Source organism: Lipophrys pholis, assembly GCF_963383615.2.
Source record: "Lipophrys pholis genome assembly, chromosome: 5".
Lineage (NCBI taxonomy): Eukaryota > Metazoa > Chordata > Actinopteri > Blenniiformes > Blenniidae > Lipophrys > Lipophrys pholis.
In genome coordinates, this window is record NC_137628.1 from 24511069 (window position 1) to 24533515 (window position 22447).

The following is a 22447-nucleotide window of genomic DNA, read 5'->3' on the forward strand; positions in this document are numbered from 1 at the left end:
GCTACATACTGTGACACGTCTTGATCCCGAGGAAGTTTTTAAAATAACTTTATATATATTTTGTCATATCGACACCTTCCTAAATTAATCTTTTGCCCCGGCCAGCTGTTGATGATGGACTCCTCTAGTAAATTAACCTTAATTGAACAAATGACGTTTTACCCTCATGGTATAACAGCCTGTGTCAAGTAGGCTTTTTCATTTAGTCTCAATCTAAGTCAATGTCATAAAATATCAACTATCTTCATTTGGTTCTTTTTTTTTTTTTACATGAAAAAATGACTTTGGCTATTAGTTTAAGAGGGTGACGATATTTATTTTTTTCAAGAAAGGAAAAGTTGCAACAATCAAATGTTTTTCGCCTCACATTTTCAGATGTGAGGCCTCACTAGAAGATCACAATGCTGAGATCAGCAGAAAATAATGGAATAAACAAACCAAAAAGCAAACAAACCAAAAAACCCAATATCAGATGGCAAAACTCTTATCATCAAAACGTATAAGACTTGTAAGGAAAGTCCAATATGGGGTCAGGATCAGTGCTGATGCTCTGTGTGAGTTCTCATGTCATTTCAGTGCTATACATGGTGCGAGAGATCCGTATGCGGGGTGATCAGGCCGGGACTCCCTCAGTTCGTCCGGATTTCCTGAAGCACGTCTCTACCTCTCAGAACACCAGTCTACTAATGGTATTGAAGCCCCCCCCTCCTCCTCCTCCGCCTCCACCAGACGGGCCGCAGCTCCCCGGCGGGTTATTGTCATCTGAGCCGTTGGGCCTGAACGAGCAGGAGGACGACGGGGCCTGAAGAGCCTGGGTCCGAGCATTGAGCTCCTGTTCCTATTGGGCACAGAACGAAAGAAGCAAAAACTTTCAATTTATACAAAGTGTAAACAGGCACACTGACATGAAGTATTCATCTTCAAGGAGCCATGCTATTGGCAGTGCATCAGAGCTGTCACCTAACATTATTACAGCACCCTCTAGAGGAGATTGACTTCAGTTACGTATGCGAGTGCAGCGGAATGTCGACTCAACACTGCACAGCTCAATGACTCGTGAAATTACACCTCGTGTCTCATAACAGCAGAGTTCAGATCTGGCTTCAAAGGCGGTGGAAAGAAATGCCATAGACTACAGCTTTTAGTTAACTGCAAAACTCTCTACACTACTTTTCACCTGAGGGCAATTCCGACTTTCATAACGACTCACACACACCGGAGTTCTTGGTAGTAATGTTTCAAGTCACATGTGGGTGAAACATGAAAGGTAAGGACAGTGTTTCTGCATCGACATCCAAGCAATTTTAAACCACACATCAAATTTGACTGAATCGCTTAATTTGAAAGCGTGCATGACATGACGATGTGAGGGGGACGTATGTTCGCTGTGTTGAAGTCACATTTACCTGTAAATACAGCTTATTGTCCTTGATGATGGCGTCCAATAGTTCTTTTTGCAGGGGAGGCTCAGCACTGAGTCTCATTCCATTAGCCAACACTCCCCCATTCACATCCTGGCCTGGCAACTCCTGCCTTCTGTACATGAGCACATAAGCTGTGTCCTTGGGGAAACGGTTAGTAATGTTTTGCACCGACTGGAAAGACGTGAAAGTCACTCTGCTATCATTGAACAGCAGCCAATCCCTTGCCTCGGGGCCGCTACCAGGGATGGTGCCACCTTGTTCAGAGGGAACAGGGAGAGCGGAGCAGGTGCGTTCGGCCGGGTCTTCTTTGAAGCTCAAGTGATTGGCTGAATGCTGCGTTCCGTCTGCCCCGCTGATGTTACGGCCATAAGAGTAATAGTGGCCACTTTCAGACGAGACGCCTGAATGCATCACCACTGAGCTGAGCACATAGGGCACCGTCTGGATGGACATCGCTCCCACTTTATTTATCTCTTCTACTATATCTATCCTTGCCCTCTCCTCTTCGTCCTCATCCGTTTGTGATGGTTTCAGTTTTTTGGCGAGATTCTCACTGCTCTCGGGTGAGTCCACTTGCAGAGGAGAGGAGGTGCAAGACGAGCAGCGGCGAGGCATGCAGGAGGCATGCACAGGCAGCCCCATGAAAGACGGGATGGTGACATTTTCCAGAATCTTTCTGCGGATATGGCATTTGGCATCATACGAGAAGCGCAGCAGCGTCAGGATTAAGTACTCGGGCGCAGACACCACCTTCATGGTCCTCTCCGCCTGCTGCAGGGACATACACTTCTCACAGAAATAGGCGTTGTCTCCATCGAGGATCTCGGGAGCCAGGAAGTAGTTCACCAGGTCAGGCACAGAGAGAGGAGGCTCGTTTGTCACCGGCACAAAGTGGGGATTGCTTGTTGGGGCATTTGCCGACGCAGGCTCAGGAACTTCGCTGCCACCATTGACAGAACCCTGGCAGAGAACCTTGGGCTCCTCTGAGGTGCCTTGGAGATGAGGACCATTCGGAGAAGAGGCGGAGGGACAAAAGGCTAAAGAAAGGTCTGTAAAGGGCTCTTCTTTCTCCGAGATAAAGTTGCACTGCATACAGCGGATGCCCGTGACCAGCTTCCCGCCGAACGTTCTTTCGATCAAAGTCTGCCCGTTGCTCTCAGATTTAGTTTCTGCTGGTGCCAAATGTGACTCCTCCTGTTCCCCGGCAGATGTCAGACTTGTGGGTTCTTTGCTGCTTGCGTCAATAAGTGGCTTGGCTGATTCTAGGACTTGAAGTGTTTTCTCCTCTTCATGTAACCTTGCAATCAGGAGAAAGTCACAGTCAACATTAGAAGAAACAACAAGCCACACTAGTTTTTTTTCTATCAAAAAACATCATATAAAACAATAGTCTTCAACTACACAGAGTATTTATAGTGCTTCAGCGGTCTCAAAGTATTTGATTGGAGGATGAGTTGCTCTGCTGACACCAGTTATCCTCTTACTAAGAAGCCAGCCACCATTTACACTCCTTCAGTTAACTGGAGTCTACGGTACCTGTCCAGAAGAAATCGGAGGTACTCAGAACAGTCCTGCTGAGAGCCAGCATTAAACCAGGAAGGTCGAGAGGCTTCCAAGAAGTTTCTGGGAGCATATGCTGCCCTCTGTTGGACATAGAAACACATTCAACACACTGTCATAAGCAGTACACCACAACCACAAATAACAGTAATAATACTCTCCATTATCCACAAACTAACCTGAGTATGTGCCAGGAAGGCGAAAAGGAGCTGCAGTTTTTTCATTAGTGTGTTGGAACCATTTAGTTGTAACGATAAAACATGTCTCCTGAAACTGAAGAAAAACAAGTTTGTTTGATTCTCGTGTTCAAGATAAAGACACCACAGGGATATATTGTGCGGCATGTGTTTGCAGTCTAAATGACTCACTCTGTGGCCATGAAAAGCGTCTGGAGGATGCTGTTCATGTAGCAGGTGTTCCCCAGGTTGACCAGACCCGTCTTGCCCGTCTCCGACTTTCCAGCTTGCCTCAGTAGACCGGAGGCGAAAGAGTTGGACTGAGATGTCCAGGCACTTTGATTCAGCACCAGCTTGATCTTGTCTTCTACAGGTTTTGGGAGATCCTGAAGAACCGGAGAGTAAGAATCAATACAGTAACTAGTAAAAATGCTGCTTATTAGTTTATTTTCTGATGTTCTTAATAAATGAACCATGAACTTGGTCCATTTTGCAAACAAAATTCTCTTTACGATATCGACATGCAGCCAAAGTAAGAAGCGTTTCCTTCATTTTTACCTTGATGGCTTCAAGTATGTGATCATAGAGGTCGGGGAAACCAGAGTACTGGTACATCATACAGTGTATTAGCTCTGTGAACTGCAACAAGAACACTTTACTGGTGGGGAGGCCATCCGTCCTTAAGGATTGCACTAGATGCACAACATGTGGAACAACCTGGAACACAAGGGGGGCAAAAAAAACCAGAAGATCAAACTTGAGTGCAGAAAACGGTGGAGAGTGCAGCTAATATTATTCATCTAAATCACAGCATGGTCAGCCAGAGGGGGAGCTGCAAAACAGGAACCCCACAGAGAGTTTGGTCTCATTTGCTGAGCATTTTTGAAACTATTCATGTTTTCAGATACTAATGATATTGGCCAACTCAAGGGCCATTGCTTGGCATTTAAGTGCTTCACACGTCATTAGTGAAAAAGTGTTGCCGCGCCTTGGGTTCTGGGGAGAAGGCGGCTATGCCGCTTTGAAGTAATTTAAGTGAGAAGAGACGAAAATGAGAAAACCAATAAAGTGGCCATATGAGAGGGAAATGGGCTGTGAGGCGGCAGGAGATCCCTCACCAAATGGAAGGCCTCGGGAGAATGCTGGAAACTCAGCAGCATATGGGAGAGCACAGCTAGCGCCCCCTGTCGCACAATAGGGTACCACAGACGACTGAAAACCTAACAGAAAAAAAGGAGAACAAAAAAAATTATTAATAATGTGGACACACACATGTCAAAGAAAATAAAATGCTTTGGAAATTCAAGCAGACATTTTCAAACAAGCATAAGCAAAAATACATTTGAGAAAAATGGTTACAATCCAGTAAAATCATTACTGAGGCATGACGTCTTCTAGCGTCACGTAACCTTTTCTTTGATGTGAAATAAACCGAAGCGTGCACTTCTCATTACAAACCAGTTCAATCTTAAGCAGAGTAACGTCAATGAGGATAGTGAACTTCTGAACAGCTGCCAGTCCTTTCAGGAGAGCGATGATCCAAGTGTCAACATGTTGAGCCAAAGGCCAAGACAGCCAGTCAATCATCCTAGACAAGCAAAAAAAAAAAAAAAAAAAAAAAAAAAGCAAAAGAGGTTGGTCCTTTTATAAATTTTTACATATGTAAAACCTGCAACCCTATGGGCCCTGAGGCATGAATCAAAAAAAATAAAAATTGTTCGGTTCCATTTTTTTTTTTTAAAAGACAAATGGTGTAAAGTAAGTATTGTGCTCAATCTAAAACGCTAGGGAACAGCCATTTCTCAAAAGAACCCGTGTGTAAAATAACCTGCAGAGTGCTTTGGTCATGCTTGCATCCTTCACATTCTGGTCTGTGGTGAGACTTTTGATGAGTACTGTGATCATCTGAACGGGGATGTGCTGGACCAGGCTGGCAAGAGCAATGGATGGGTCGAAGGCGGGATCTGCAAAATTTATTTAACACAGGACATAAATGCGTTGATGGAAATTTGTCAATGCTGAAAAGAACAGACCATAAACTTCGTACTTTCTCTGATAATAAGCAGTGAAATACAAATTTCAAGGTGAAGGAGAACAGAACCAACTTCTACTTTCTTCCAACTGTTTGCTGTAATATTTTATAGACTGCCGACCAGTGTTTTGTATTGTATCTGTAAAGAGTCTGAACAGCACCTTTCCCAGCATGAACTCAAGTTTAATTGAAGCGCACTTTACCAAAGCAACGTAACAAAAAAATAGACTTGCATAGTGACCTTTCAACACAAGCCGTCAGTGAGCGATGACATTTAAAACAAGCTGCCAGCTATTTCATTATTTTGTTCTCTTTCACAGTTTTATCATTTGCAACACGGTACAAAAGGGTGATGCATCAAAAAAATGTAAAAAAGTTAAAATGACTCAATAGATCTTTGTGAACTTTGTGCTTTAAACAAGGTCATTCTTTAAATCAAATCTGCTAAGTCAATATTAAACACTGTACCGATAATCCAAAGCAAGGCATGATTGACTTTGAGTTGGATAAAAACACGAGCTCCAGTCAGTAGCGTGCATGTCCACCATTGACATTGCATTCAGTGACAATCCTGCCTTGGTACAGAGTTAACCATAGATCTGGTCTTGTGTGACGTCGTGTCATTCATTCATTCATTCTTGAGGGCTCAAGTACTGCAGAGGCTGATATTTAGTCAAAGCCATGAATGACACACCAACAATATCCTGACTCTATAGCTGGGATTAAAACGACGCACAAAAACTCTGGAATTTTGCAATTGGTCGATTTTTTTTTTGTAGGTGTTGTATCAACGCTTCTTGACAATAAATGTTATACTATTGGGAATATTTAATGGTACCACATCTGAAGGGAACATGCATTTCAGGAAAATCAATGACTCCATAGATGTGAATGCAACTGTGTTTTTAATTGTCTGGATTGGCTCGGCCACCCTGTGACACTGATCCCAACAAGCTGATCCCACAAAGGTTCAGTATGGTTGAGGTGAAGATTGCTGGTAGATCACACAGCAGCGCCATCTGAGAGGATAGAGTTCAGTCCGAGAACTGTGGACAAATGTGATTACCAGCGGTTGCAGTCACAAGTGTTGGCATCTTTTGGCACCAGAAGCTCAAAATGACAGACAGCGGGTTTAAAAATAACCTGTTTGGTAATGGCAAATAAATATAAGGGAGGAAAAAAAAAAAAACATTTTCAATGGTATAAGAGTTATGTCCAAGAAGCATTGTTTAAATGAATAGATAAATGTTTTTATTAATGTTACTTTAACACAGTTTGAATAGGCAACTTGAAAATAAACCATTATAAATTATGGTATTTAACACATTCCGTCGAATCGTTTGAATTTTCTATATTTGAGAAATTTAGTATACAAATCTTTAGACGTACCAGAGCAGCCAACAAAACTCAGACTAAGCCTAGCTTGGGAACATATCTCTTTCTCAATTAGGAATGGGTCTCACCTGTTGAAGATATGATGGCAAAGACTTCCTGCAGCGACGGCAACAATGTGGCCGGGTCAGCCTTCCAGATGTTCTGCAGCAGTGTGCTCACCTTCGTCACCTGGCCTACATACTCTCTCAACTCTCGCTCTTGGCTGGCAAAGCAGTGGAAATAACTAATGGTCCTCACCAGCTGCTGGCAGAACAAAATTCCTGACTTTTCCCTGGGGATGCACTGCACAAAGTCAGACAGCAAAGTGCTCAGGCGGGCACAGAGGGAGGGCTCAGGTCGTTCACACACCATCCTCAAAACCTCCACCTGGATCACTGCAAAGATCTCCAGCACCGACGGGCAGCTGATGAGCAGCCGCAGGCAGCAGTGAATGTAGTCAATGACGGCTGGGTCTTTGCGGTCCAGCTGCTCATAGCCCTGCTGGAGCAAACTGAGCACAAAGTCTTTTGTGAAGAAGTGCTCAAACTCTGGGCGGTGGTAGCGAGCATAAGCCTCAAGAACCTGGGAGCCGGTCTGCTTTTGAAAAGCATCTTCGGCAAGCAAGATGAGGCGCGTGGTGAGCGTAAACAGAGCCCGACACTGCTCCTCAGTCACCTCCTTCTCCGCCGCTTCCACTACTTTCTTCACAATGGCCCTCTTCACTGGAACAGAGTGAGTGGAGCTGACAAGCCCCTCCAAAATCTTGTCCATGATGTCGGCCTGCAGTTGAGAAAAATAAAATATTAAAATTAGCCAGTACACCATAAAAAGCCAGACTCTGGAATTTTCTAGTTATTATCAAATTCCCCCAGTATTTCTCAGAGTAGTTGTATTTTACAGGTATTGAGATGCTGCACTCTCAGTCTCTGGTAAAGCCCGGCACACACTACAGGATAATCGTTACTGGCATCACGTCACGTGACCATTATTATTAACCTCGTTATTACAAATAAAACTCTTATGGAACTAAACAGACTTGGGAACAAAGTCTTTGTTTACGAAGTCACGTTTGACTACGCGAGATTTTGGAATATTGAGCGTGAAGAACATATACTGTATAAAGTTGTATATATTTTATAGAAGTCTATAGTGCAAAGCCGGATACTCTGCTGAAGAATCGGTTAGTGTTTGGTGAGCTCTGCAATCATACCACACACTATCAGATCAGAAAGGAAGACCTTGTGCGATCTGTCTTTTGTGATCATCGTGTGTGGTCTCTTGATCTGTGAAGATTTAAAAAAAAATCCCGCAGTGTGTGCCAGGCTTAGTCTATCGGAAGGACGCCGATTCCATTACATACGTTGAAAGCTGTTTGTTGTCTCTATGGGGGGACGCCGATGAGCAGCTAGCTCGCTAACCATTTAGCTGTACAGCTAACTTCATTCAACCTTTCTAAACGTCCAGCTGTTGAAACACGTCCTTGACTGAAAAATCAACGTATACCTCGGTAAAACAGGTGGATGGACAGTGTCTAATGAGGCGTCTCTGCCGCAGATGTTGAACAAAGCGGCCAATCGGGCCTAACGGCTGCCTCTCACGGCAGCTACCACTGACTTAGCAGAAATACAAGCAGCTAAAAGCCCTATTAACACCCTCTGATAAGTTCGCTTACCCAAACAGAGCATGTCAACACAGTCCGAGCTTGACTCCTCTGGCTGTCAGTAGGATTTAAGCGGGTTTTGAAGGAGTAAAAACAATATTTGTGTTCATTTGATCCGAAACAGCTGATTAACCCTCCAGCTACGTCATTCCTGTGCGTAGGACCCCTAGGTATGAAGCAGATGTCGTCTAAACATTGCCTGCATCGTGTGAGTAAAAATGTTTCAATTTTATTCCGGCAATGTTGTGGAGGTTTTAGAGAGGAAAGTAATAAATACAGTAATTTTTTAATTAATATTCTCACGCATCCCCTAAAGTGTCTTCTTATATTCGACGATCAGTGTAGGCATATGTGTAGGCACATTGTTACATTCACTGATCCTCGTTCATCTTGTTCATCTCGTCAAACTCGACACGCAAAGTTAATAATCGGAAAATCAAAAGGAGCGATTTTCTTTGAGAAGCTTTATACATGCATAATTTTTGTAATTAGCATTTTTAAAATGTTGTTTTTTTATTCCTCCTCTCAATAATACTGTATTGCTTTGTTGATATTCAAACTATTGTTTTGTTCAAGTGTTTCTATTTATACTCAAGGAAATAATGTATTTACTACTGACAATTCTGTTCCTAAGACAAAAGCAAAATGTACATAATCTTAGTTAAACGGTTGCCATTACGTCGCTGAATGAATTAAAAAAATTGTCTATTTCCAATAGTCCTGAAGTCACCATCTTCAGATCTCGCGATAGAACACGATACTGACTACGCGGGTGCGCGAGAAGAATCTTGCTAGCGCGAACGTGCTGCGTGCTCCCAGCCGGCGAGTCTTTCATCAAAAACAACCCGATACTTTCTTTTTCCCGGGAGAAAGTTCTACTGTCTCCACTGGGTCTTCTACGGAACCTTAAACCGGACTAAACACCCGAATTAAAACGTAAAATCAAGGAAAATGTCTGAAAGGGGCGACAGCGTTGAACAGCCAGAAGAGCAGGCTGAACTTGAGGAAGCCGGAGGAGCGGAGGTAACGTCCAAACCGGGCTTTGTCTGCTCTCGGCGGGGAGTTCAGATCTCACGAACCGGCCCTCTGCGCCGCGACTCCGAGCCCAAGAGTCCGACTCGGTCTCGTCATTTGATTCCGGCTGTGTTAAACTTAGCCCCCTGTCGACGTGTGAGCCAGTTTGCCTGTTGTTAGCTCGTTCGGAGTCTCTCCGCGGGGACGTTACGGTTCGGTTTCATAAGCACTAGCTTAGCCCCGCTAGCCCCGCGCCGAGCACCGCTGTACAACTTCCCGCTACTCTTTGTTTACTCTCCGGGCACAGGCGCCCGGACCCTCGCTATTGGCATCGCTCTCTCTCTCTCTCTTTCTCTCAGCTGGTCCCTCCGCTTCTATTGTTGTGAACGGGGACAGCAGCGATGGCTCTCGTTACCCGGGAGGGATGCAACATGGCTTCGGTTGCACTTTGTCTCCACTTCCCAACTAAACACGAAGAAACCCGAGCGCCTCTTCGGTTTCTCTCAGATTAAACCAGTTTTAATGTTCTGAGGCAGGAGGGCTCAAGAACTGATGCTACATTACTATGGAAATATGCTCCATATAAGTGCAATGGGGATAACCGTAAACGTAGGCGATACAACACATTCCAGCACAAATCTCGGATTATATCACACAGTATTGTATTAAAACATATTTTAGTTAGATGAAAACAAATGTGCCTATTCCAACTTTATGTTTGGCTTCCACCTGCTTCTAAAGAAATAAAATGTATATTTTGTTGACCAAAACTCCTTTAAGGATAAAGTTCAGGGTTTCAGTTTTTCATCTTTGTGTGTTGATTGTATAATTTGCGGCACATTCGTTGTTTTGAGTTTAAAACGGGTGTAATGTCAAGTCTAATGATAACAGAATGCCTTCAGCCTCAAGACCCCTCCTCAAGACACTTCAACAAAATGCAGAATGAAGGAGATGCTCTTATGTGTAGCATTTGATAGCCTAGTTTTGTCATCATCACTCTTGTTACGTTATTGAGACCTAAACTTTCATTCATCCTTTGTGCTTTTGTTGGAAATATAAACTAAAAATGAGTTTAATTTTTTCTCAGGAAAAATCGGACTCTTCCGATGCTGGAAAAGAGTCTTCCTCGGATGCCGGTCCTGATGGACAGGATGCATCATCCCCTTCCTCGTCTCAAGCTAAAGAATCTACTCCAGGCTATGAGGAGAAAGTGGTTAGTACACTTTTTCTGTAAGTTATTTAAATGGTTCACTACTCTTATTTGTCATAAATGAGCTAAACGCCTTTATTTTGTCCTGCAGCAAACAGACCGGACGAACAGATTTGAGTATCTGTTGAAGCAAACCGAGTTGTTTGCTCATTTCATCCAACCAGCTGCCCAGAAGACTCCCACCTCTCCCCTGAAGATGAAGCCGGGACGTCCCCGTATGAAGAAAGATGAGAAACAGAACCTGCTCTCTGCCGGAGAGTGAGTACAAGTCTCCACTACGCACTTTTCTTTTAACTTTGGCGTCGTTCTGAACTTAATTCCCATTTTGAACTGTTGTGTTGTTTTGTGGGTTTGATAGCAACCGGCATCGTCGCACAGAGCAGGAGGAAGACGAGGAGCTTCTGAACGAGAGCACAAAAACCACCAATGTGTGCACTCGCTTTGACGATTCCCCCTCCTGTAAGCAACCTCTTCTTTTATATGGAGTCAAAAGGCAGGCTGAAACACAAACGAATAACTAAAGAGCAATATTGACACTTTATTGTGTTTCTGTCTCTTCTGCAGATGTAAAAGCCGGGAAGATGAGGGACTATCAAGTCCGTGGTTTGAACTGGCTCATTTCTCTGTATGAGAATGGAATCAACGGCATCCTTGCTGATGAAATGGTGTGTATTCTTTCTATGATGTAGCTTCAGTTAACCTATAATTGATTATGAATTGATTTTCTTGTTTCTATGTGGTGGTGCTCCTCTGCCTCACAAAAATATTGTTCTTCTTCAGGGACTGGGAAAAACTCTTCAGACGATTGCTCTGCTGGGTTACATGAAGCACTACAGAAACATCCCTGGTCCTCACATGGTTCTGGTGCCCAAATCCACCCTCTACAACTGGATGAATGAGTTCAAGCGATGGGTGCCCTCGCTTCGTGCCGTCTGCCTGATCGGAGACAGAAACGAGAGGGTACGTAGTGTCAAAATGTTATGCCTGTAAATGAAGCCTTCAGTGTGATCTCATGTTTTAATCATCAGTAATTATGTGCTTGTTATAGTGGATATGCAAGTTTGACCTGTTGTCGGGAAAACACAATGTTTGAGGCTATACTGTAGTCCTTGTTTTAAAAAAAAAAAAAAAAATCTGTTTTTGCGTCAATCAGACCGCCCTGATCAGAGACGTGCTGCTGCCGGGAGAGTGGGATGTGTGTGTCACATCCTACGAGATGCTCATCATCGAGAAGGCCGTTTTCAAGAAGTTCAACTGGAGATACCTGGTCATTGATGAAGCTCACAGGATCAAGAACGAGAAGTCAAAGGTCTGGGAGCCACTAAACTAACAGATTTAAACTCAGTTGTACACACTGAGACCCAGAGTTGTTACTTCAATATGGTGAATTTAGTAAAGGTCCACTTGTCTCGGCTTTAATGCAGCTCTCGGAAATCGTCCGTGAATTCAAGACCACCAATCGTTTGTTGTTGACTGGAACGCCGCTGCAAAACAACCTCCACGAGCTGTGGGCTCTGCTCAACTTCCTGCTTCCTGATGTTTTCAACTCGGCAGAGGTAATGGAAACCAAAGTAAAATATAATCTGATACAATGAAGTTGTTTGACTTGATGAATAACTTTGTTTTTGCTCTCAGGATTTTGATTCCTGGTTTGACACGAACAACTGTTTGGGTGATCAGAAGTTGGTTGAACGTCTTCATACGGTACGTATTGACTGTTGTGTGTGGCAATACTTAACAAATATCTACATTTGAATTGATGTTGTTCTCATTCGGGTGAAAGGACTGAATGGAATGACGTTTGTTTGTTTGTTTGTTTTCTCTCAAGGTTCTGCGTCCTTTCCTGCTCCGTCGTATTAAAGCGGATGTAGAGAAAACTCTGCTACCCAAAAAAGAAATCAAGATGTATGTGGGGCTGAGTAAAATGCAGCGAGAGTGGTGAGTATCTTCATTTCCACTTCACGTCTTGGACGTATAAAGTTCAACGTGACCCCGGATTCTGAAAGTGTTTTTTTTCCCCAACTCCTCAGGTACACAAAGATTCTCATGAAGGACATTGACATCCTGAACTCGGCGGGCAAAATGGACAAGATGCGTCTACTCAACGTCCTCATGCAGCTGAGGAAATGCTGCAACCATCCGTACCTGTTTGACGGTGCCGAGCCGGGTCCGCCGTACACCACCGACCTCCACCTGGTGGTGAACAGTGGCAAGATGGTGGTGCTGGACAAGCTGCTGCCCAAGATGAAGGAGCAAGGTGAGAGGGTCGTCTTGAGTTAAATTCAATCAATTCAACAAGTTGGTTCAATGTGTGCACTTAAAAAACAATCAAGCTTATATATATATATATATATATATATATATATATATATATATAATTTTTTTTATTCTGTTTGACGAAAAGCTATTGAGATATTTCTCATGATCTTGGACTGCAATGTAATCTAAAATGTCACATCCACCTCTCTTTCGTAGGTTCCCGTGTTCTCATCTTCAGCCAGATGACCAGGGTGCTGGACATCCTGGAGGACTACTGCATGTGGAGGAACTATGGCTACTGTCGTCTGGACGGCCAGACGCCACACGAGGAGAGACAGGTGAGTCACTGTTGCATCAGCCGATGTGTGGCGGTTGAGATGTCTGACAGGAGCCGAGCCCAAACGGTCTGATTTTGCTTTAACAGATCTCCATTAATACGTACAATGAGCCCAACAGCTCAAAGTTCCTCTTCATGTTGAGCACCAGAGCTGGCGGGCTCGGTATCAACCTGGCCACGGCGGATGTCGTCATCCTCTACGACTCGGACTGGAACCCGCAAGTGGATCTGCAGGCCATGGTGAGTTCTTTCTGCTGTGTGTCAAGCGGAACAGTCAGTTAAATATACATATTTATCTTTATAGATGCACTGGGGAAAAACCTTCAATTCAACAGAAATTAAATTTTTCAAGATCATATATCTTATTTCAAACAGTGTAAATTTTCTACATTAAAGGTTTATTACTTGTAAACTAAAATATTTTCAAGTATTTTATCTTGATAATTGTGGCTTAAATACTTCATTATCTGTGTAAATGTATTTCTCATGACCAGGTGTTTTTCCTTTTTATACTAAAGTAAGGCCGATAATTCTAATTGTTTTAAACTTTTGAAGTGATGCTTGAACCTTTTTATAAAGTGTTTTGAGCCTAGATGTCACTGATAAAACAATAAGCTCTTCAATGATATTCTATTTATTTGGAAGGTACACATGTTTACATATGGATGTTAGAAAATGACTTGGATTAATTAAAACTACCTAAATAAAAATCATTATTCCAGGAAACAGTCATTTTATATTTTTTTTAAAGTCACTTTACTTCTGTAAGGTGAAATTGTCTTTTCCTACTCTTATGTATTTATAGACGTTGCCTCCACTCAATGATCTACTGATTCTGTAGTTACTAGTAGAAGCTGACACAAAGAAGTGCCGGTGAATACAGTTTATTTAAACATTGTTTTTCGATGTCAGGATCGAGCTCACAGGATTGGTCAGCAGAAGCAGGTGCGCGTTTTCCGTTTCATCACCGAGAACACGGTGGAGGAGAGGATCGTGGAGAGGGCAGAGATGAAACTGCGTCTGGACTCTATCGTCATACAGCAAGGTACGCTGTGGCTCACTGGTGGTAGAAGCTTCTCCTATTCCTCTCTTGTCTGCTACTCTCCAATTCACTGATTTGGAAAGTGTGAGACGGGTGCTAGAGGAATTGTTTATGCAGAAACAGGAGCGATCTCGGGGTCAGGGGAAGTATCGTCACTGCCTTTCTTTTAACAAGAAATCAAAGTATATAGAAATGAATGGAGTATGCATCTAATTGTATTTTAGTATATCTTCCTGCTCATGCCTCTGTATTTCTCCTCCATCAGGACGACTCGTGGATCCAAGCGCCAACAAGCTGGGTAAGGACGAGATGCTGTCCATCATCCGTCACGGTGCCACACACGTGTTTGCGTCCAAAGAGAGCGAGATCACAGACGACGACATCGATTCCCTCCTGGAGCGAGGGGAGCGGAAGGCGAGTTTAAACCCAGACGCACGGCGGCGACGCTGAACATCAACCGTTGCTATCGCCTGTGAATGACTTTGTAATGTTGCGTCCTAGACTATGGAGATGAAGGAGAAGCTGTCGTCACTGGGGGAGAGCACGCTGAGGAACTTCACCATGGACACCGAGAACAGCAGCGTCTACACATTTGAGGGAGAAGACTACAGAGAGAAGAAAAAGGTAAAGAGACGAGCCAGCGTCAGTGTTTTGGTTTTGTCGCAGCTCTTCCTTTCCTCCCGAGAACTTTGTCTCTTTACTTTTTCTGTCGGCTCCCTCTCTTCATTCAGGTCATTACCAACTGGATTGAGCCACCCAAGAGAGAAAGGAAAGCCAATTACGCTGTGGACGCCTACTTCAGAGAGGCTCTTCGAGTCAGTGAGCCCAAAGCACCGAAGGTAGGACCGGATCACTTTACAGACTCTCTCAGGACGTAAAGAAACAAAGCACATGTAGTTACTATGTCGTAACGACGGTGTGCGTTTCCCAGGCTCCCCGTCCTCCCAAACAGCCGAACGTCCAGGACTTCCAGTTCTTCCCTCCACGTCTTTTCGAGCTTCTAGAGAAGGAAATCCTGTTTTACAGAAAGACCATAGGATACAAGGTACGGACCAGAGCTCTTGTCACTGTCAGGGTGATTCCCAGGGTATTATTGCCTTTATCAATCGCTCAGAGTTGATCCCTGGCTGCTTCTGTTCAGGTTCCCCGTAATCCAGACATGCCCAACTCGGCCCAGGTTCAGAAGGAGGAGCAGGCAAAGATCGATGAGGCCGAGGCGCTCACGGAGGAGGAGCTGGAGGAGAAGGAGAACCTTCTGCAACAAGTAGACATTCTTTTTACACAATTCAGCCAGTTTACAATTAGAATACTGACAGTGAGCACTTTTGAATATTGACCAACTTCACACTGATTGCAGGGATTTACTATCTGGAACAAACGTGACTTTAACCAGTTCATCAAAGCCAATGAGAAATGGGGACGAGATGACATTGAAAACATTGCCCGAGAGGTGGAAGGGAAAACTCCAGAGGAAGTCATGGAATATTCAGGTGACGAGTCTTGTGATTTTTCACAAAATCCACAAATGCTGAGCATTTTATTTGCCATGTTTTGTGACTGTAATGTTTGCGTCTATTCCTCCAGCTGTGTTCTGGGAGCGCTGCAATGAACTGCAGGATATTGAGAAGATCATGGCCCAGATAGAAAGAGGAGAAGCCAGGATTCAGAGGAGGATCAGCATCAAGAAAGCTCTGGACTCAAAGGTACCAGACCTGCAGTGGTATATGCCTGACCTCACCGTCACCATAATCTTCTCCTACTCAATGCTTTTCTCGTCTCCTCATCCAGATCGGTCGCTACAAGGCTCCCTTCCATCAGCTGCGCATCTCCTACGGAACCAACAAGGGCAAAAACTACACAGAGGAGGAGGACCGTTTCCTCATCTGCATGCTTCACAAGCTGGGCTTCGATAAGGAGAGCGTGTACGACGAGCTCCGCCAGTGCATCCGCAACTCCCCCCAGTTCCGCTTCGACTGGTTCCTCAAATCCAGGACTGCCATGGTGAGTCATGCTTTCTTTCATTACATTTCTACCATATTTACATACATACATGTTTGTTTGTTTCCCCCCCCCCCGATTTCTTAATGTTTTGTTTGATGTGTAGGAGCTCCAGAGGCGATGCAACACTCTGATTACACTGATCGAACGAGAGAACATGGAGCTGGAGGAGCGGGAGAAGGCTGAGAAGAAGAAGCGTGGCCCAAAGAGTGGCTCGGTAGGCTGCAAGTTTTATGTGTTTATTGAAAGTTGCTGGAACAAACCTAGCATTATTAATGTTTAACGGTGGCTAAACACATTTCCACACACAAGCAGACCTTCTGTTACTTCTCAAAGAAATAGAAAAAAAACTAGTCACATTATTTTGTATAAACTTAAACATTCTTAAATGAGGGAACAATAAGACAGACGGTGAAATTTGTTTTGGACTCATTTTCTTAAGGAGTGAAACCTTGCTCAGGTAGCCAGTACCCTTCATGTCGCAGCTTATTCTTTTCTAATAAAGTCTCCTTTTTCTAGGCCCAGAAACGAAAGCTGGAGGGCACCGCAGACGGCCGGGGACGCAGAAAAAAGCTCAAGTTGTGAATCTGTCGACGCCCCGCACTGTCTGCATTTGAGAGCGGCGGCCAGCTCTGGTGTCTTTAGTCCTGGTGTCTGTGTTTTCCCTGCAGGCTGCGACGACGTACTGTGTAAAAATCCCCGATGGACCGACCTGGTTGTGTTCGGTTTTAGAAAGTGCTTCTTTTGTCACTTACCTAAACACTGCAGCTATGCTGGTTTAGTTTTTGGTTGCTAGTATTCTTTTGTTTTTGTACTAGTACTTAATAAAAATGTTTGTATTTATGCCTGTTGGTTGTACCACATTCCATTGCTTGAAACAAAATGTACCCTTTTTATTTTTAAGAAAACATCTGTTTATGTGGAGTAGAAAATGTCATTTTTGAGCTTTGCAAATAAACCTCTCTTTTTTTTAATAAAGAAAAAGACCACATGCTCTCTGGTAAATAAGACACTTTCAAAAAAGGACATTTTATATTTGGCAGTTTAAGTGTACATACATCCAAACTTTTTAAAATCCTCACAATATGAATACGCCAAAACAAGTTTCAACAGTTGGCACATTGTTCTATAACCTGTTACCTGTACAGGAACTGTTTCCGCTGCACTTTATTTTCCTGTACTCGATCAACAAATGATTTGTAGTTTATTTTTTATTTTTTTTCAAGTTTCACCAGGGTGTAGTAATAATACCTTTTGTCATAGCCCTATATCGATATGTACACAGATAGGTTCGCGTCTGATTTCAGCCACAAAATGTATAAAAATGAAATTCTGGCATTCTCAAAAGACTAAAATAACATTTACAATCTCTTTCAGTGAATTGAAGTGGTTCTGTTATCAGCAGTGGGCACACAGACTGCAGGTTGTTTAAAGCATCACAAACTACTTAAATTCATCATCAATTGGGTCAGTGTCAACCATCATTCAATCCATTTTGCTTTACTCTCCACACAACAAAATGACGATTGTGAAGAATTTACAGTCATAAAAAAAAAAAAATTAAGTGGTAATGTAGAAAAATTGTTTCTGTTCATGAAATCCAAGCAAGGTCGTTATTTACTCATTTCATTGACTACATCGCATGCATCAGCGAACACTCTATAAAGAGCAATATGTTACAACTTGGCATACTGAAAGAGGTGGGTTTCGTTCATAGGGGCTTTTACATACCGTATGTTTATTTTATTTGCATAGACTGCACCTAACCTGCAGTACAGTAAAAACTAAGCATCATCAGAGATCATTAAGCCTCAAAGCTGTTGCATTCTCTGTGTCGGCCCTAAGCACCAACATCCTTACTCTGTCCGCAGGCTTTACTGGGCTCCAATCAGTGCTACACAAGTTGGGCATCAAAGGCACAGTGGTGGCGAAGACTTTCAAAGTCTTTTCAAGGGGAGGACAGATTTAGACCTCTGAGCTGTCTGGACTGCTCCACATATTCGCTGGGCTGTGACTGTAGCCGCTGTAGGCGGATGAAGAGGAAGTGGCATAGGGAGGGAATTGGGTCTTCTTCTCCTGCTTCTTGCGCCGCAGCAGCAGGATGATGATGGTGACGATGATGCAGATGAGGAGGATCAGACCTGCGATGCCCACCAGCATGGGCACGGTGGTGGAGTCGGCAGGCTCTCTTCCTGAACTCTCCAGCAGGGGGCGCTCCAGGAGAGGGTCTCGGTTAGGGGACCAGGGCTGGCGCTGGCTGACCACCAGACGGTCAGCTCGGTCCAAAGCTATGTGCTGGATGTTGGTGCCCCGGTTGTTTTCCACACCGATGTCCTGGGCCAGAGCAGGACCGGAGAAGGACGAAGCAGCCCGACGGTGGCGAGAGACTGCACTGGAGGTGTCCGGTTGCTCGAACGTGGAGATGCTGTGATGGAGGTACTCCAGGCTGCGCTTGCCAATGTTGCGGTTGGCATTTTCTCTGGAGCGGACGGTGTAGATAGCATGGATGAACCATTCTCGACCTGCAGCCACCTGAAGGATACAAGGGTTAATCCTCCTTTTGTCTTTATAAGACATGAACCTCCTGTAAGGGGAGACTTTTACTGTACCTGGAAAAGTGGAGAGGAAGACAGGGTGAAGCCATCTGACCCTGGTTGTCTGATCAGGGACAGAGCTCCAGGTGTGTCCAAAGCCAGAGTGGCTTTGAAAGATACGTCGCCAAAGGCCGCTGCTTGAGTCTCCGGCTGGGCTTTGTCCTGCAAGACAACAAACATATTAAAAGGGTCATATTATTTAGCTTTTCAACACTTTCACATGGTCTCGTTGGTCCAGAAACATTGTTTTCTAAGTTTATTGCCCCAAATCCAGCTTTTCCTTAATTTTCCTCCATTTGAATATTGAATCATAGAAGCTACATTCAGAATCTGCTGTGTCTGTGTGAGCTGGACTGGCCCCGCCCACACATGCCCATCTTGGGAAGAGAATGAAGTACTTCCTCTCGTTGTGCCATGTGCTAGAGCAGAGCTACCTAATTGTGGAAGGGTCAAAGGGAGGGCCTACCTTGATTGTGACTGGCTAAACCCCGGATGACACTATATAGGGTTTGATTTCTGATTGGCTCGTTGAAGCAACGCACTTTTTAAAAATTGAAACAAGCCAGGGAGAGAGAGGACAGGTTTTTTTTCACTTCTGGGGCGTCATTCCAGGTATGGAGATGCAAATTGCTGTTGGAAAACCTTTAGAAAGTGAATTGGAGTGTGTGTATGTGGATGATTTGATGAATAGGATGTGAGGCGTCTTACCAAAACCTTGAACCTGTACAGCAGAGATGGAGCGTCTGCCAAGCAGCCATACTCTATGTTTGTAGGGTTGTACTTGGGAACGTAGCCATCAGCTCCAGTGCAGAGGAAAACCTTCTCAATGCTGCAAGAGAAGGAGTCGCCCAGGTTTTGGACAGGATCCACCATCACACGGCCATAAATCATGGAGCCTGGGCAAGAGGGAAGAAGAAATGGTAGACTCTTTGTGTGTCCCGATCACAAGCTGCGATGTTACTGTTCACCGCTAGATGGCAGAAGTGCACTACCTTCTGAAAAAGCAGCGTCAGTGCCTTCTCCAAAACCCAAGGAGCCATCCGACAACCACAGCTCCTTCTTGGACAGCAGGAACATCTGAGTGTTGAGACTGAACTCTGCTGCTACAGGGTCACTCACCTGGACAGAGAAAAAAGTTTGCACAGAGCAGATGATAGTTTCAGCAACATGCAGAATTATGATGAATGAAGATTTTCTTTGTACTGACTTGGACTGGCATTCAGTAGAGCAACTCTAACCTGCTGAAAACGGATGTCCATGTCAAATGTAAGTGGCTCTCGTGGGTGGCAGACAGGTGGGATACTGAACTCCCCATTAGGAGATGCAATACAAGGGGTCAGCTTGACCGTGTAGGTCCCAGAGTAGTCTCGCACCTTGAAGAGACGCAGAATAACTTTAAATCGGTTCAGTTTCTTACTGCTTCCACGTTCTTGCTTGCTAAAGTGATATAATAAAAAAACAAAAATGGGCTCACTGCAAAATCTGAGACAACACTCCACTGCTGCATTGGCTGGTTGTACGTGGGCTCAGTCCTGACCAGGGCGAGAGTGAACGTCAGCCCAGGGTGGTCAGCACACATCACCATGGATGACACGCTGGTCCCTAAAAAACAAACATGTATACAGTCATAAATCTTTAAAGGCACATTTTGTGCAACCTACACCAGCGACTGTGTCAACCTCCTTATTTATAGAGCGACCTCTCACATTGTTTGGTGCCACCTGCAGCCTAACTGTACAGTACATGCTGCAGGGTCATTTTGACATTTGCTGAAATGACCTCTGGCACTTTCACACAGGAAGACCCCAGAGGTGCAGCTCCAGAAATAGATGAAGATGGGACGTGGACCACAGGGTAACCTAATAGGAGGCTGCTTGTATAGAATGACCCCACAGGATGAGTTTAGGGTGTGTAACGTGTGTGTTGGTGCTACTCTCATACCTGGATGAGACATAACAAACTGCCCCCTGAAGCGGGCCTCAGTCTTGAAGTTGACCACGAGACGGCCCTCCTCGTTTATACGCATGCTGGTGGGATACATGGCTCCTGCGGGTATAAAATGACCACAAATTGATATTTCAGTCTTTTTTCCCTGTGTGAAGATCTTTAGGTAACGCTATCAGTGAAAGTATACCTTGCAGTTCTGCTTCAGGTGGACTGCCAATGCCGTCCTGCCACAGAATAGCTGTGTCGTACACAAACGTAAGTTTGAGCTCCGACTGCAGGTCAAAGTGCTGCCAGCCTCCGACGGCCACCGGGGAGTGGAAAACGTAGGACACAAACAGAGGGACACGCAGGGTGACATAGGACTGGACCAGGTTAAGCACCTAAACAAGTAGAAAACAAAATAGGCCCAATTACTTCATGAGGTACTTCATATTTTTACTTTGCTGCGTCATTTAAACACCCTTATTTTCTGTATGAATGACTGCATCAAGACTAAGCTTTGTTACTTCCACTTACTGCAAATTATCAATCACAGAATAGGTTTGCACAACTAATTCAAAGACGCATTTGTATTGTGGTTTTTTAGGGTTTTCTGCAACAAGCCTACGGGAAATACACAAACTGCTGATTAGACTTAGACTTAAAGGAAAAATATAAGCTATTAAATGAGTTATATACCGTCACCATTTTTCGGGAAACACTGTGAGTATGTTCCAGACTTATGTACAAAACATAACCAATCTAATCAGACACAAGTGTTTTACAGGATCACATTAACTGGATCTGTAAACTCTTTCCCCACCTGTCCGTCTGTGCCGATGGAACCCCCGCAGTCATTGAGCAGCTCTGACATGTCGTAGTAGCTGGTGAACTCCCACAGACAGGCCTCGAGGTTGAGGTTCCTGTAGAAGCGCAGGGAGTTGGTTGAACGCATGGCGGGGCTGTACTGATAAGGCGAAGTTTCCCCGATGATTTCAGGGTTCTTTGTTGCATCTGTGATGAAGCCGTAGCCAGTCGGGATCTCATTGAAATCCAGCAAGTTGGAGCAGCGGTGGTTTCCCACGCGCGTGCCGTCTGGACTCAGGGTGAGCTCGAAGTTGGAAAGAGGTCTCGTGGAGATGACGGGCAACATGCCTGTTTGGGGGGAAAGTTTGGTCTCATTACATGAGGTATTTTGTGCATTTACTGAAGTAGAGGAAAAGTAATGTTCTTCTTATTAAAGGGTACAGCACGAGGCACTGCTCACCATCCATGTGAGGCATGTTGATGGTGAGTTTGATGAGATTGGGGAAGTCTGGATCATCTGGGCCTGTGTAGCGGATCTTTGCAGAGAAAGGTTCAGCTCCAACTGTACCTTGTACACGAGGCTGACACATACCTGCAAAGAGTTCCAGTCAAATGGACAAGTTATCCAACATATATCTCTTTGTCTCTCTAAACGGACGTCTAACTTCCACCCACCTTCGTCTTTACTGATGATAAAAATGGGACTGGACAGCTCCAGGCCAGAATCTCCATTGGCATTGAAAGCTCTGGCTGCACACTGAACCCTGGAGCCAGCCTGGAAATAGATTGAATCCAACGTGATGGACTTTGTGTTTGTGAAGAAGGTGTTGGTGTCCACCTCCCGCATGGGGCTGGTGACTCCATCGGATCCGGTGGGGGCACTGATCAGCCAGCGGTACTGCGTGAGCGTGTCGTTGATGTTCTCCGCAGCACAGATAGAGCCCGTCTTATCGAAGTCATGGTACTTAGGGTTGCAAGCCTGTAAAGATAATAAATATGAAAATAGATCAATCTAATTAATTGGCAAAAAGTTA

The 22447-nt window shown here is 44.4% G+C and overlaps 3 protein-coding genes across 3 annotated transcripts in view; 1 reads left to right on the top strand and 2 right to left on the bottom strand.

Annotated features, from left to right (window-relative positions):
* Nucleotides 1-268: 268 nt before the first annotated feature.
* On the bottom strand, nt 269-8394 carry usp38 (ubiquitin specific peptidase 38). The gene is made up of 11 exons (XM_080464817.1): nt 8239-8394; nt 6656-7346; nt 4989-5124; nt 4619-4748; nt 4279-4380; nt 3719-3877; nt 3353-3546; nt 3164-3257; nt 2961-3067; nt 1407-2721; nt 269-838 (listed from the first exon to the last, which is right to left on the bottom strand). The coding sequence occupies exons 2-11, from the start codon at nt 7335-7337 to the stop codon at nt 668-670; spliced, it is 3090 nt and encodes a 1029-aa protein (XP_080320943.1). The 5' UTR covers nt 7338-7346; nt 8239-8394; the 3' UTR covers nt 269-667.
* Nucleotides 8395-8992: 598 nt separating this feature from the next.
* smarca5 (SNF2 related chromatin remodeling ATPase 5) lies at nt 8993-17909 on the top strand. The gene is made up of 24 exons (XM_080463205.1): nt 8993-9249; nt 10328-10453; nt 10542-10708; nt 10809-10909; nt 11015-11115; nt 11231-11410; nt 11604-11759; nt 11875-12006; nt 12086-12154; nt 12279-12388; nt 12481-12707; nt 12926-13047; nt 13134-13286; nt 13959-14091; nt 14354-14502; nt 14590-14712; nt 14820-14927; nt 15020-15133; nt 15230-15352; nt 15446-15578; nt 15673-15791; nt 15877-16089; nt 16193-16303; nt 16606-17909. Exons 1-24 carry the CDS (start codon nt 9178-9180, stop codon nt 16669-16671), a joined length of 3108 nt encoding a protein of 1035 aa, XP_080319331.1. The 5' UTR covers nt 8993-9177; the 3' UTR covers nt 16672-17909.
* The window catches only part of frem3 (Fras1 related extracellular matrix 3), a gene marked incomplete at its 5' end in the record, with an annotated part of 31053 nt that continues 25694 nt past the window's right edge, over nt 17089-22447 (bottom strand). Inside the window, 11 exons of the mRNA XM_080463204.1 lie at nt 17089-18618; nt 18696-18842; nt 19389-19576; nt 19673-19799; nt 19919-20053; nt 20155-20282; nt 20622-20726; nt 20815-21007; nt 21430-21761; nt 21874-22005; nt 22089-22392. Coding sequence (XP_080319330.1) covers nt 18052-18618; nt 18696-18842; nt 19389-19576; nt 19673-19799; nt 19919-20053; nt 20155-20282; nt 20622-20726; nt 20815-21007; nt 21430-21761; nt 21874-22005; nt 22089-22392 — 2358 coding nt within the window. The 3' untranslated portion in view covers nt 17089-18051. The remainder of the gene's footprint in view (nt 18619-18695; nt 18843-19388; nt 19577-19672; nt 19800-19918; nt 20054-20154; nt 20283-20621; nt 20727-20814; nt 21008-21429; nt 21762-21873; nt 22006-22088; nt 22393-22447) is intronic.

What these genes read in the sequence shown, in the direction of transcription:
- smarca5 (XM_080463205.1), top strand. Translation starts at nt 9,178, where the DNA reads ATGTCTGAAAGGGGCGACAGCGTTGAACAGCCAGAAGAGCAGGCTGAA. An exon ending in AGGAAGCCGGAGGAGCGGAG is followed by an intron (nt 9,250 to 10,327) that starts GTAACGTCCAAA and finishes ATTTTTTCTCAG; the next exon opens with GAAAAATCGGACTCTTCCGA. An exon ending in CGCCACACGAGGAGAGACAG is followed by an intron (nt 13,048 to 13,133) that starts GTGAGTCACTGT and finishes TTGCTTTAACAG; the next exon opens with ATCTCCATTAATACGTACAA.
- usp38 (XM_080464817.1), bottom strand. Translation starts at nt 7,337, where the DNA reads ATGGACAAGATTTTGGAGGGGCTTGTCAGCTCCACTCACTCTGTTCCA. An exon ending in ATGACCAAAGCACTCTGCAG is followed by an intron (nt 4,749 to 4,988) that starts GTTATTTTACAC and finishes TTGCTTGTCTAG; the next exon opens with GATGATTGACTGGCTGTCTT. An exon ending in ACGCTTTTCATGGCCACAGA is followed by an intron (nt 3,258 to 3,352) that starts GTGAGTCATTTA and finishes GTTTTTCTTCAG; the next exon opens with TTTCAGGAGACATGTTTTAT.